This window comes from Mastomys coucha, unplaced genomic scaffold (assembly GCF_008632895.1).
Source record: "Mastomys coucha isolate ucsf_1 unplaced genomic scaffold, UCSF_Mcou_1 pScaffold20, whole genome shotgun sequence".
NCBI lineage: Eukaryota > Metazoa > Chordata > Mammalia > Rodentia > Muridae > Mastomys > Mastomys coucha.
In genome coordinates this window covers 113,476,282-113,490,797 of record NW_022196903.1, presented here as the reverse complement: position 1 = coordinate 113,490,797, position 14,516 = coordinate 113,476,282, and the positions used below count along the sequence as shown (strand labels likewise).

Here is a 14,516-nt window from a genome sequence, read left to right as displayed (position 1 = left end):
CCACCCCCTCCCTCTCTCCCTCCCTCCCTCCCCGCGGTCCCCTCCTTCCTCCTTGTTTGTTTTTAAGACAGGGTCTCACTATGTAGTCCTTGTTGGCTTGGAACTCACTAAGTAGACTAGGTTGGCTTTGAACTCACAGAGTTCTGCCTGTCTCTGCCTCCAGAGAGCTAAGATTAAACTGCCACCATGCTCAAACATCCTTTTGCTCTTTATGGCTTAATCTTGAACTCTATTTTTAGTGTTGGTGATTGAATTTCAGGTCCTGTGGCTAATACATGCTAGGCAAATATTCTATCTTCAGTTCTTTTCTTCATTTAAAAAAAAAAAAAAGAGCTGGGCAGTGGTGGCGCACGCCTTTAGTCCCAGCACTTGGGAGGCAGAGGCAGGCAGATTTCTGAGTTCGAGGCCAGCCTGGTCTACAGAGTGAGTTCCAGGATAGCTAAGGCTACACAGAGAAACCCTGTCTCAAAAAAAAAAAAAAACAAAAACAAAACAACAAAAAAGAATTAGGGTATTGCTAAGTTTGCTGAGGCTGCCTATGGCTGCCTATGAACTAGGTCTGTAGCCCAGACAGGCGTTGAACTCAAGATTCTTCTGTTGTAGGCTCCTTCCTACCTGGTATCAATGGCCTGCACCATTAGACTTGTTAATCTTGCACTTATTCCTCCATGGAAATGGTAAATAGTCATCACTTTTCCTGCCTAATACGACAAACTGTGTAAGGTCACAGACACAGGGCTTCGGCAGAGCTCCTACTGTTTACTTCTTCATCCAGATGGAAGGGCCTGGCCATACTGGAAAGGAAGAGAAGTGGCCAAGAAGGAGGGTTCAGTTCTGGTGCTGTGATGTGCACGTATAGTGCCAGCTAGTGGGGAGGCTAGGAGGATCATTTGAGCCCCGCCTGGGTGACACATTGAGACCCTGCTGCAAACAGCAACAAGAACAATCAGTTCAGTAAGGATTTCTGCCCGTTCCTGGGTACAACCCCAGAGAAGCAAACTCTGTAGAATTATCCATAGATAAAGGACTCAGGGAAACACAGATGGAAATATAGATGTCCTCACTAAAGAACTGATAGGTGGGACTGATGAGGGGGTGGGGTGGGGAGGAAGGATGAGAAGCACAACGTGTCTGAATGAGTTGCAGATGTGCTGCAAGAGAGCTCAGAGTTTCCAGGGTGAATTTGTTTCTCCAGGGGGACTTCCAGGAAATCAGCATAAACCAAGGAGGGGAAAAGACACTGGATCTCAGGGATTGGGATGCGGCTCAGTGCAAAGCATTTACAAAGTCCTGGGTTCTGTCCCCAGGACTACAACAAAGAAATGTGCACAGGACCTGAAATTGGGAGCCCCTGAGTTAGAGTCTCATGTACAATACATATGGAGGGGAGGATGTAGCTTGGTGTCCTGGTTTGATCCTCATCTCTAGTACTGGGGAAAAAAATATTGCTTAAGACTCATGGGCTAGGGCTGGTGAGATGGCTTAGCAGCTAAAAGCACTGACTGCTCTTCTGAAGGTCGTGAGCTCAAATCCCAGCAACCACATGGTGGCTCACAACCATCTGTAATGAGATCTGACACTCTCTTCTGCTGTGTCTGAAGACAGCTACAGTGTACTTATGTATAATAATAAATAAATCTTTTGGCCTGAGCAAGTGGAGTTGACCTAAGCGAGCAGGGTTGACCAGAGCGAGCTGAAGTCCTAAAATTCAATTCCCAACAACCACATGAAAGGCTCACAACCATCTGTACAGCTATAGCTGTACACATCTTTAAGAAAAAAGATTCATGGGTTAAAAAGAAAAGAAAAGAAAGATTCATAGGTTGCCTATAACATTTAGTATTTAATATCTCCAAGCCCATTTCTTTTATCTGCAAAATGAATCAGTGAAACCCACTGTTTCTGTATAAATGACTTGTATGAGTTGAGAGGACAAAAATAAAGCTTTGCCAAAATGAATAGCAAAGTCACTTATTTACTTACTTACTTTATTTATTTTGGGTGATGGGGACTTGAGACAGGCTCTTTTATATAGCCCAGGCTGGCTTCAAATTCACTACATAGCCTAGGATGACTTTAAATTTGTGGTTCTCCTGCCTGCACTCCTGGAGCGCTGGAGTTGCAGGTGAGTTTGTATGGACCTGGGCTTTGAACCTAGGTAGGGCTTTGTGAATGCTAGGTTAGCATTCTACCAACAGAGCTACAACTCTAGCCTGGCGCTTAGTGCTTCTTTATGTAGTAGAGTGGTATGAGGGGAAGTACATACATGTGTGCACTCACCTGCACTGGGAATCAGAACCAAGGCTTTGTGTATGCTAAGCACACTCCCCACTGAGATACCCCCCTGAGATACACCCGGCTAAGCACACTCCCCACCGGCTCACTACTCCCCACCGGCTCACTACTCCCCACCGGCTCACTCGTCCCTTCTGTAGTCCCTGTTCCTAGATTCCTTTTGTCTCTGTGCTGGCCTTGGCTGACTTTAAAAAGCTTGCCTTGACCTTTCTTTCAAAACTTCTGTTATCAGAAAAGAAGACCTTTTATATGGCATGGCGTGCCTTGATGGCGTGCCTTGATGCTAATCCGTGCCAAGCTAAAACCCAGAGAAAGCTCTTTCCAACTGGTATCACAGGTAATAGGATATAAATTATTGTTTCTTTTGTGTGCAGCCTCTGCATTGTGGCTCTTGGTATGGTAGGCTTAGTGTCAAAAGGTTAAAAAGTCACTGAAAGACATCAGAAGAATTAGTGAGTATCCAGTTAAGTTGACACAACAACGGAAAGACATGATAAACAATATATTCAGCCAGGCTACGGTAGCTCGTCTTTAATCCCAGCACTCAGGAGGCAGAGAATTCTATGAGTTCAAGTCCAACCTGGTCTACAGAGTGAGTTTCAGGACAGCCAGGGCTACACAGAGAAACCCTGTCTCAACAACAACAAAACAATATATTCAATATATTAGCTTGCATATTATGGGCCAACATGAATATTTCAATCCATATACTTAACTCTGGAGTTTAGTTGATCAGGAAAGAAATTTGAATGCCAAAATTGGTCATAACACCAGAAACCAAAGAGGAAAGGTAGGGGTTAGGGTGTAAATTAGTGGTAGAGCATTTGCCCAGGATGTGTAAGACCTTGAGTTCAACCTCTAACACGGCCAAAAAAAAATTTTTTAAAGGGCAAGCAGGGCATCATGGAGGCATATTCTGGAGGAAAGTTGACAGAAGACGGGAGAGGGGAACTATGAGGATTTCCTAGCCTCTTCTGCTTCCACTTCTATCTTTAGCAAGAAGTTATAAGAACGGAACACGGGGCTAGAGTGTGGCTCAGTGGTATAGCTTGTGTTCAACAAGCACAAGACCTGAGCCCAACCCTTAGCAAGGAAGCAAAGCCATGCAAGAGTGAGACAGGTGGGTGCAGGGCTGGGCGGTGCAAGGGGATTTCATTCTGCTTCTGCACTTGTTGGCAACTTACTGCTTGGCCCCGAAATTTGACCGTTCAGGTGTCTGATTTCTTTTTCTATGAAATATCTTTTCTCCTCAGTGAGATGGCATGCTCCTGGTTTCCTATCTCTCCCAGTTCCCACACACAGGCACTTCAAGCCTTTGGTGAATGAAACCATTGCCAGCTTTCAGGAGAAAAGCATAGTAGAGAACCGGCTACCTCCTGTTTCCATGACAAAATGCATGAGTGACTCAGCCTCACACACAACAATGCTGCTACCCAGAAAGAAGAGAGACTTTATGGGGGCCTCAGTCCTGCTACCCAGAAACAAGAGCAACTTTATAGGGGCCCCAGTCCCCTTCCCTCCCCATTCAGGCCGACTTGGACTTTTGGAAAACAAACAAATAAACATAATTACCCAAAGCTTCCACAAGTGTGGCTTTAGAATAGCACACAGAAAACTTCCGGGGACTTCTGTCAGAGAGCTACCCTCTGCATTTGCTGAAGAACTAGTGAGGCAAACAGGCTTAGTCCTTGTACAACATTTGCATATGTGCTTAATTTTACTATGTCCTGGAACACACTGGGTCCTTCCACTTTTCCTCTTCTTCCTCTGTTTTTTCTCTTTCTCTTTCTTTCCCTTTCTTTCTTTCCTCCTCTCTTCCTTCCTTCCTTCCTTCCTCCCTTTCTTCCTTCCTACCTCCCTTTCTTTCTTTCTTTCTTTCTTTCTTTCTTTCTTTCTTTCTTTCTTTCTTTCTTTCTTTCTTGTGGGAGGGAAGCGTTGCATTCTTATGTGTCTTAGGCTGGCCTCAAGATCAATTATGCAGCTGACTGAAGTTCAGGCCTCCTTGCTTTTACCGCTGGGATCACAGGTGTGTGTCACCATGCCCAGCTTTCTCCACATTCTTCTGAGAGTAGAAAACTGAACCTCCACCTGCTGAGTGACCTCTGACAATTCCCTTCTGCCCTTCTGGGTTTTTAGCTATCTCATTTAAATCAGATCACGCTGCTTTCTCTGCCTAAAGTCAGAGCATTGGAATGTGGAGTATCTGAAGGAGCCTTTCAAACTGGAGCAACTTTTCTCTCTGTGTTTTAAAGGTATTTTTAAAACTTTATTTATTTTTAGTGCATTGGTGTTTTGCCTGTAGGTATGTCTGTATGGGGGTTTTGGATTCTCTAGAATTGGAGTTACAGACAGCTGTGAGCTGCCGTGTAGTGCTGGGAACTGAACCCGAGTCCTCTGGAAGAACAGCCAGTGCTCTTAGCCATCTCTCCAGCACTTTAAAAAGATATTTTAATAAAGGCTTAAGCATGAGAGTTGGGAGAAAAGAAGGGACTCAGGAGAAAGTAGTGCATAGCCAACTGTGGTACAGGCGACCTAAGGAAGAGGTACCTCTCCTTTTCATTTTTTTTCTATCTTTTTAAAGTATTTTCTTTTTCACGTGTACACATGTGCCTCTTTGTGTGGGTATATTCATGTGAGTGGAGTCTGTAGCAGAAGCTAGAAGAGGAAGTTGGAGTTAATGGGTTTTGGGAACCCAACTCAGGTCCTGTAGAAGAGCATCATGCACTCTTTTTCTTTTCTTTTTTGAGACTTATTTGTTTATGAGTTCACTGTAGCTGTCTTCAGACACACTAGAAGAGGGCATCAGATCCCATTACAGATGGTCGTGAGGCACCATGTCGTTGCTGGGAATTGAACTCAGGATCTCTAGAAGAGGCTTAATGGCTGAGCCATCTCTCCAGCCCCAGACAATGCACTCTTAACAGATGAGCCATCTCTAAAACTCCAGCAGACTTCCTTTTCATTTCCTTAGTTCTGGGATGGAACCAAGGGCTTCCTGAATGCTAAGCATTTGGTCTACTACTGAGTTGCCCCTCCACTTTTTTTTTTCTTTTAATTCTCCAACAATCTTTCACCAACAACACCTAAAATTGGAGAAACTCCTTGTAAAAGCTCCCATGGTGCCTTTCAGGTGTGATTGCGCCAGGAAAGAACGGTATTCAAATTTGACTTGGAAGGCAGTTGAGATTGAATTAAGTGTCCATTGTGATTAGGGTCATTCTAGGTAGAGAAAGGCCCTAAGGCCAAAGTCACCCGAGGTCACTTTAAAGATGTGTCTCAGCCTCATGGCAAGTTTGGAGGAGCGCCTTCGAATATCTTGACCATGACTGGGTTTCCTTGGGTCACAGAGTCCATGTCTGTCTTAACTCGCATCTTCTTTCAGTCCCATATCCCTCATCACACAACCCACACACCCTCCCACGTAACCCCAAGCGGGTGACTGTGTCAGAGATCAGCTCTCTGGCCCCACCTCTCCCCTTCCCTCAACCTCTAGGGGGCGGGGCCCACCTGCACCTGGGGGCGGGGCCAAGGCGTGGGCGGGACAGGTAGGGTGTAAGGTAATGCTCGGAGCTGAGAGAAAGCGCCCAAGCTGCAGCCAGCAAGCGCAGGGGCCGGCGGGCAACTAGGAGAGCCTCCTGGGCAGAGCGCAGGAGTGAGAAAGAAGAGAGGGAGGGAGGTGGCGGGCCTGCGACGAGGAGAGGCGTGGAGCGGACACTTGGGGAGGAGGAGCCCGGCTCCGCGGCCGGAGAAAGACCTGCGAGGCATCCGCGCAGCCCAGGATCACCCCAGCGCGTCGAGCATGAGCGGGCGGCCGGCTGGAGAGCGACCAGGGGAGACTGGTTGTGCGCCGCGCTGAGCGGCGGGGCCGGGCCGGGGCGACGGGTGGGTAGCTGGTGCTGGGGCGGCCGGCTGGGCGAAGCGCCATGGGGAGCCCCCGCGCCGCGTTGCTGATGCTGCTCCTGCGCCCGATCAAGCTGCTGAGGAGGCGCTTCCGGCTGCTGCTGCTGCTCGCCGTGGTATCGGTGGGACTCTGGACCCTGTATCTAGAGCTGGTGGCGTCGGCCCAGGCCGGCGGGAACCCCCTGAACCACCGTAAGTAGCTCCGGGGGGGCGAGGAGGTGGCGGAGGTGGGCGGGCGCTCCGGGCGGGTACCCGCCTCTCCGAGCTGATTCCAGGTGCCGGCGCCGCTCCGCGCTTTCCCGGGGACCTGGGCTTGTCCGGGCCGCCGTGGGTCGCTGATCCTGGCCTGCCCACCCAGGGCGGAGTGGAGCCGGGACGCTCTCGGGACATCCGGAGCGCTGGTGGAGGATTGGGGCGCCTTCCACCAGGCAGGACCCACAGCCTCGCGGACAGAAAAACGCGCTGTTTGAGAGCGCGGGCTCCGGGGCTGCGGCGCACTCGGCCGCACGCAGCGGTCGGTTGGCGCCTCCCCAACTTTGCCCTCGGTTTGCTGGTGTGGTTGGCTCGCTGTTTTCCCTCCAGCCGAGCTTTCGGGGGTTCCTTTTCAAATAGCACCTCCGAGAGAGAATCCTGGCCTTCTCGCCTTGTGTGCGCCTCTGTTTCCAAAAGTCCCACCTCCTGAATGCGTGGTTCTCTGCTGGTCCAGACTGCCTCCTCCAGTGTTTTCACACTCTCCGCAATACCTAAACTCCCCAGACTCCGCCCAAGGCGACCCTGCCATGAGTAAATTCCTACTTGTATTCTTGTTTCATCAAAGCACTCAAGTTTCTGCTTAGGAAAACGGGAGGAAATGGCCTTTCCCCTCCTCAATGGATATTATTATCCACAGTGACTTTCAATATACTTTTGATAGGCCTAATAACATTAAAAGTCATCTAGTAGCCAGAAAGGAGTGGAGAAGTTTCCAGAAGGGTCAGGTGCCCTTCTCCAGCCTTGAGGGGAAGTTCTACTTCATCTTCTCACTGGGATTCACTTTCCTGTTTTAAGAAACTCAGAGACTACCCTCCTGGTAGATTTTTTTTTTTTGGTCAACAGTTAGTTTTTCTCTTAGCTGGATGTGGTGGTTTGTCTTGTGTGGCCCAGAAGAAATTACTGTCCTAGTCAGTAACTAAGCAGGATCCGTTTGGAAATGTACGCTTCTAGCCCTACTCTCTGTGGCTGTGGACATAATTCTGGCTGTGAACTAGGAGGCTGGCTGTCACAAGGGATCAAGCTACTGGCTGTAGCTAGAGATAAGAGGCAAGAGGAATCTGGCCTGCATGATCTCCAGGGTCCCTCTCAGTTGGGATATGGAGATTGTATGGCCTCTGCCACTTGTACATTTCCAACGTGAGAGAGCCCCTACCTGGGAAAGATGGGTGCACTCAGCCACAAGCATGTAGTCTTACAAAGAAGGCTTCCTTGCCTTGAACCGGTTCCTCCTCCTCCTCCTCCTCCTCCTCCTTCTCCTCCTCCTCCTCCTCCTCCTCCTCCTCAGGTTTTGTTGCAGGTGGCTGAACTTTCTTGGAGTGTGTAGAGGTGGGAGGCATGGATTCACCTCCTCCTTGGAACACCCTTTGCCAGCATGGTTAGAGGGATAGTCTAGAAAAATTAGACAGGAAGACAGTCGCTTTGTGATCCTGAAGTCAGTGGCTGCCTTTGCTCCTCTTCGCCTGCCGCAGGTGTGCTGTCTCTTCTGAGGCCAGGTCCAGGTGGCCATCATAAGTTGTACTCCGGCTCTCAGTCTCTGGATCCTGCCGCCTTCTTCATACCAGACTTGTGGGCTTTTAAGTTTTTATTTGAAAAAATTATTTCTTTTTCCAAACTGACCCTTCTCCAAAAATGTGTTCCCAGTGTCTTATTCCAAAATTGATTTAGTGCTCCTTGCGGTTTCTTCCTTTCTTTCTTTCTTTCTTTCTTTCTTTCTTTCTTTCCTTCCTTCCTTCCTTCCTTCTCTCTCTCTCTCTCTCTCTCTCTCTCTCTCTCTCTCTCTCTCTCTCTCTCTCTCTCTCTCTCTCTCTCTCTCTCTCTCTCTCTCTCTCTCTCTCTTTCTTTCTTTCTGAGACAGCCGCTCACTCTGTATCCCAGGCTGCAGCAACTTGCAGGCTGGACTTGATTTCAAAATCTTCCTTCCTCAGTCTCCTGAGTGCGGGCATATGTGCGGGTATGCCACATAGCCTGTCTTCCTTGTGATGTCTGTCAGTCTGTCTTGTCTGTCAGTCTGTCAGTCTGTCTGTCTGTCTGTCTGTCTGTCTGGTTTTTCAAGACAGGGTTTCTCTGTGTAGCCCTGGCTGTCCTGGAACTCACTCTGTAGACCAGGCTGGCCTCGAACTCAGAGATCCACAAAAGGAAGCTTTGCCTTCCTAGTGCTGGGATTAAAGGCGTGCGCCATCATGCCCAGTTTTGCTTGTGATTTCTAACAAGAGCCTAAAGATCACTGAAGAGTACAGTGTCCTCTTCTTAGATTCCTAGGTCTACTGTGAAATGTGTCCTGATCCTCTGGTGATTTCCTTATGGGATGAGGTTTATTAGAGTCTGACCGTATTTGTTCCCTATTTTTTTTTTATTCTTTTTCTTTTCTTCTCTTTCTCTCTTTTTCTTTTCTTTTTTCAAGAGAAGGCTTTTCTGTTTATTTCCAGCTGTCCTAGAACTCTGTAGACCAGGCTGGCCACGAGCTCAGAGATCTGCCTGCTTTTGCCTCCCCAGTGCCTGTGTGCGGACACCTGGCTTTATTCTTTTTTGTCCTTAAGAAGCTCAGGTGTTTTCCTTCTTGTGCTGTGTCAGAGCTAGTCCTCAGGGGAGGGAGGATGGAGTTAGGAATGGAGAAGTAAGATGGGGGTTGTAGTGCTCTCTGGTCCACACCCTGCATACCAGCTGCAGCCAGAGTAGTAAAACTGCTCCTCCCAGGACTATACCCAGGACTTGACCACAGCAACCAGAACCCCAGCTTGGCCCTGCTTCCCAATGAGCCACCCTGCCACTTTCTAGCAATCTCTGCCAACTCGGTCCACCACCCGCCTTCCTGTCATCTGTGGGGCTGGCTTCCATTGCCCATAACCTGTCATTTGCTTGTTCCCATGTGAGGGTATATTGGTTTAGCACTGCAAAAGTGTATAGAGAATGGCAGTCACAAACTCTAGGGTGGCAAAGTAATGACAGGGGAGTATACTTCCTGCTCCATCTTCACAAAATAACCTAGTAGTTTAAGATATGGATGGTGTGCAATTTGGGCTCCATGTGCAGAAAAAGATATAACCACAATTGGGATCGCTTTAAAGGAAAACAATTATAATCATTAACAAATAGAAAAGGGTCCCTTGGCTGAAAGAATTACAGCCATTCACTCAGTTGTCTGTTTAATACATAGCTCAAGCAAAGCACTGTGCTAGTCATTTTATTAATCTATTTATTATTTATCTATTTATTATTTTTCCAGACAGGGTTTCTCCATGTAGCCCTGGAACTAGCTCTGTAGACCAGGCTGGCCGTGGCTTCACTGAGATTAACCTACCTCTGTCTCTTGAATGTTGGGATTAAAAGGCTGTGCAAGGTCATTTAGACATGATGACCAAGATATATGGTGTCTTAATTAGAATTACCATTGTGATGAAACATCATGACCATAAGTAAATTGGGGGGAGGAAGGATTTATTTGGCTTGTACTTCTATGTCAATCACTAATTAAGAAAATGCCCTACCAGCTTGCCTACAGCCTAATCTTTTTTTTGATTTTTCAAGACAGGGTTTCTCTGTGTAGCCCTGGTTGTCCTCACTCTGTAGACAAGGCTGGCCTCAAACTCAGAAATCCGCCTGCCTCTGCCTCCCAAGTGCTGGGATTAAAGGCGTGTGCCACCACTGCCTGGCCAGCCTGATCTTCTAGAGGCATTTTCTCAGTTGAGTCTTCTCTCTGAAGACTGCAGCCTGCGTCATTGACATAACACTAGCCAGTGCATGCATATATATTTATAATTTTTTTCCTATAGCTTTCTGTCCAGGAGTAGAACAAGGTGGTTATGTGAAAACAACCAAAATACAAAACATTAAGTTTTTCTTTTTTAAAAAAAGATTTAGCCAGGCAGTGGTGGCACATGCCTTTAATCCCAGCACTTGGGAGGCAGAGGCAGGTGGATTTCTGAGTTTGAGGCCAGCCTGCAGCCTGGTCTACAGATTGAGTTCTAGGACAGCCAGAGAAATCTTGTTTCAAAAAAAAAAAAAAAAAAAATTTAGTATACTCTCTCTTGTCTTCAGATATACCAGAAGAAGATCCAATTACAGACAGTTCTGAGCCACCATGTTGTTGCTGGGAATTGAACTCAGGATCTCTGGAAGAGCAGTCAGTGCTCTTAACTACTGAACCATTTCTCCTGCCCAACGTTAGAAGTTTTTCAAAAGTAGAAAGTAGATGTCAATGTGATATTTCTGGAAATGGAACCCAGCTTTCGAGTAATTTCATACAAGTGGAGACATCTGGGGGGATGGTGATAATAAGATTCTGATGAGTTGATGTTGGAGAGATGGCTCAGTGGTTAAGGGCCTTTCCTGCTCTTGCAGAGGACCTAGGTTTGGTTCCTAGCATCAACATGAGAGCTCATAATGATTTTCTTTCCAGTACACAGGATCTAGCACTCTCTTTTGGCCTCTACCAGCATGGCATGCACATGGTGCACTTACCTTGGTGCAGACAACATACACATAGTTAAAAAATGATGAACTGAGGCTGGGGATGTAGCTCAGTTGGTAGTGTGCTTACTTACCTACTGTGCAGGAAGGTCTGGGTTTGATCCTCAGAATCATACAAAGCCAGATGTGGTACATGCCTTTCATCATAGCTATTCATTCAGTAGAGAAGGAGGGCGGAGGATCCTAAGTTCAAGGGCAATGCTATATTCTAACCCTCTTTAAGACCAGCCTGTGCTACATGAGACCCTGCTGTAAAATGAACTGAAATGGGGGGAAAAGGAGGCTCTGATGGAGAGTAGAAAAAAAAAAGGCTATCCATGTTCAGGCAGCAAAGACCATGAGTTGGGGAAAAATTAGTACTAGGGAATACAGAGTAGCTGAGTATGGTGAGACAGAGGGTATAGGTAAATGAAGGATGAGGCTCCACTGTGAAAGACTGTTGGGCCACCGAGCTACATCGCAGCTCTTGTGCAAGACTTTGAATAACAACTGGAAGAGAAAACATAGTGTCTAGTTCTTGGAAATCAGAAAAACAGGCGTAAGTTTCAGGGTGGGATAGCATTGTTGTGTTGAGTAGGCAAGGGCCATCGCAAATCTGTTCAATAATACTTTGAGGATGGGAGTAATGTTGGCACAGGGTCTTGAGAACTCCCCATATGAATTACCATCCTTAAGTTGCTGGATGGTAAAAGCTGCTCTGGGTCATCATAATAGTTATGCTCAGAGGACCCATGGTGACGGTTGCATTCAGACATGCACCAAAGTATTTCAGTATTCTAATAACCGCTGTGTACTGGATGAATAGCAGCCCGGGGAGCAGACTGTTAAGGCTTCTCCATTCAGGTAGGCTTTAACCAGTTGTATTTATAGTGGAGTGTGGTGGTACATGCCTTTAATCCCAGCACTTGGGAGGAAGGGGCAGTCGGACAGGTGGATCTCCGTGAGTTTGAGGCCAGCCTGGTCTACAGAGCAAATTTCAGGACAGCCAGGGCTACATAGAGAAACCCTGTCTTGAAAACAAAACAAAAACCAACCAACCAACAAACAAAACCCAAGTTATATCCATTTATTCATATTGAATCAGATAAGGCTTTGCTAGAAGGCAGAGGTTGTACTAAGATGGTTTGTAGAGTCCTTGCTATATAATGGACTTACAGTTGGGGCCAAGTTGGAGCCAAGAGCAGAGAAATAGTGTCCATAGTAAATACTGGTCATGTTCCTGTCCAAGCACGGGGTTTACTCACCAGACACCAAAGTGCTCTCACGCCTAGGAAGCTAATTGCCTTTTGTTGCCTCTTTGATCTGCCCCACATTTCTAGCTGGCCCTTGTGACTGGCCTGAGTACACCAAGGGTAAGGACACCCACTGATGTCAGGCAGACTATATCACCACAGCCATTCTACTTGATACAAACTTCCTGTAGCGTAGGTACCTGGGACAGAGCCGTAACCCAAGAAGCGAGGAGCGGGTGGGAGACACAAATGTGTGGGCAAAGGAGGGATAGTATGGCTTGGAGAGGAATCTCACAGCAGAGGAGAGCTCAGCGATCCTGCTGGCTGACACACTGTTCTTTCCCAAGGAAACACTGCATCTTTTTCTTTTTTTTTTTCTTTTTCTTTTCTTTTCTTTTTTTTTTTTTTTTTTTTTTTTTTTTTTATTGAGACAGGGTTTCTCTGTGTCACCCTGGCTATCCTGGAACTCACTCTGTAGACCAGGCTGGCCTCGAACTCAGAAATCCGCCTGCCTCTGCCTCCCAAATGCTGGGATTAAAAGGCGTGCTCCACCACCGCCCGGCTAACACTGCCTCTTTTTCTTATGGCCTGCTTGCTTCTCTGTACTTTGGCATTTGTTATGTCACCCGGCTGCTGTGAGCCCTTTCCAGTTAGTACTCAGTTCTGGGCACATATTAGGTACTCACTTAAACATCTTTGGTAACCAGATCTGGAGAGAAGGCTCAGTGGTGAAGAGCACTGACTGCTCTTCCAGAGGACCCAGGTTCAATTCCCAACACCCACATGGAGGTTCACACTGACTTGTAACTCCAGTTCCAGGGGATTGACATCTTTATACATGCAGGCAAAACACGAATGCACATAAGAAAGTAATAAATTATTTTAAAAATACCTCTGGTAATCATTGGGTAGTTCTAGCTTTCAAAGCACCTGGTAATTTCTATTAGCAGACAGTAATTTATCAGTGACCAACTCAAGAATAAAATCCAGGAATTTTTGTGATGTGTACCATCATTTACATAATCTCCAATGCCTTTGAGTGTGAATGTCAGAGATAAGAATCTCCAATGCCTTTGAATATGAATGTCAAAGATAAGAAATCAACAATGTCATTGATATGAATGTCAAAGATAAGAATTAAGCAGTCTGGAGCTGGAGAGATGGTTCAGTATGTAACCCTGGTTGGGTTATATACTCATAGTAATGTCTGTAACTCCAGGGGATCAGAGCCTTTGGGGGCAGATACGCATAACATACACACAGAACTAAAATGTTGAAAAGAATTGTGCTGTTTGTGAGTGTTGGCGTTGGCAGGAGGAAACTGTGCCCTTATTTGTGTCTGCCCGCCACCTGGCCTCTGTCCTGCCTGTTCTGATGGAGCCAGTGGGTATCTTGGCAAGACATCCCTCTGTTCCCCACCCAGGGATCCTTAGTCTAAGTGTGGTGGCACTGGAGCTGCTGGATACTCTGTCCTTGGAGTTGCTCGGGGTACGATTCTCCTATTTTCCAGCACAAGGTCTTCTGAACTAACCGCCTCTGTGCTGGCTCATTGGAGGCTGGAAGGTGCACTGCAGTAATTTTCCAGGCCACAGCATCTGGCCTGGCCCTCTAGTGCTGAGCTTTATGGAGCAGAGCAGAGCAGCCGCCATGGAGTTTGCTTTGGAAGGGGGCCTGGAGGCTGTTCTTGGAGTTGCTGCACAGTCTAGTGTCTACCCACTTCCACCAGTCTCAAACCCCTCCCCTTTAGAAACTTTCCACTAGGGCTTTTTCTCGTATCCCAAGGCGATGAGATCTAAACCAGGCCAACCATTTATTTAAGCCATGGTACAGTCTTCCTTTGACCTTTTGATCTGTGTAATTGATAGACTTATAGATTAACTGCTGGACTGGCACTGCTGAGTAAGCTTTGCCTGGCGTCTGTAAAGGGTGTTGGAATGAATAGATTGTGTACTCTGAGCAAAGCATGATGGGGCTTTAATTAATGATATCCATAGGTTTTGCTTTTCTTTCCCTCTTCCTTGACAGGGTTTGATGTGTCCCAGGCTAGCCTCCAGTGCCTGAGGTAGCCAATGGCGACCTTAAGCCTTTCATGCTTTTGCCTTTACTTCCTGAGTGAATCTGATACCTGGGATTACAGACATGCCCTGCTATACTCGGTTCTTTCATGTGGTGTGGAGGGTAAGCCAGGGCTTCCTGTGTGTTAGACGAGCACTCTACCAACTGCTACATCTCTGGCTCAGGCTCCTCAAAGGTTGGAAGCATTCATTAGATAAACAAAAATGATTATGTTAATTATTTTGGCCACACTGGAGTTTGAGCTAAGACTTTGTACCATTATACCTAAATTCCTAGATTTTTTTTTTTTTTTAA

At 46.9% G+C, this 14,516-nt stretch overlaps 1 protein-coding gene across 2 annotated transcripts in view; it reads left to right on the top strand.

The window, feature by feature from the left end:
• Positions 1–6,019: 6,019 nt before the first annotated feature.
• Positions 6,020–14,516, top strand: part of B4galnt3 (beta-1,4-N-acetyl-galactosaminyltransferase 3) — a 102,149-nt gene continuing 93,652 nt past the window's right edge. For both annotated transcript variants that reach the window (XM_031383215.1, XM_031383214.1), the window contains exon 1: positions 6,020–6,387. In XM_031383215.1, coding sequence (XP_031239075.1) covers positions 6,219–6,387 — 169 coding nt within the window. In that variant the 5' untranslated portion in view covers positions 6,020–6,218. The remainder of the gene's footprint in view (positions 6,388–14,516) is intronic.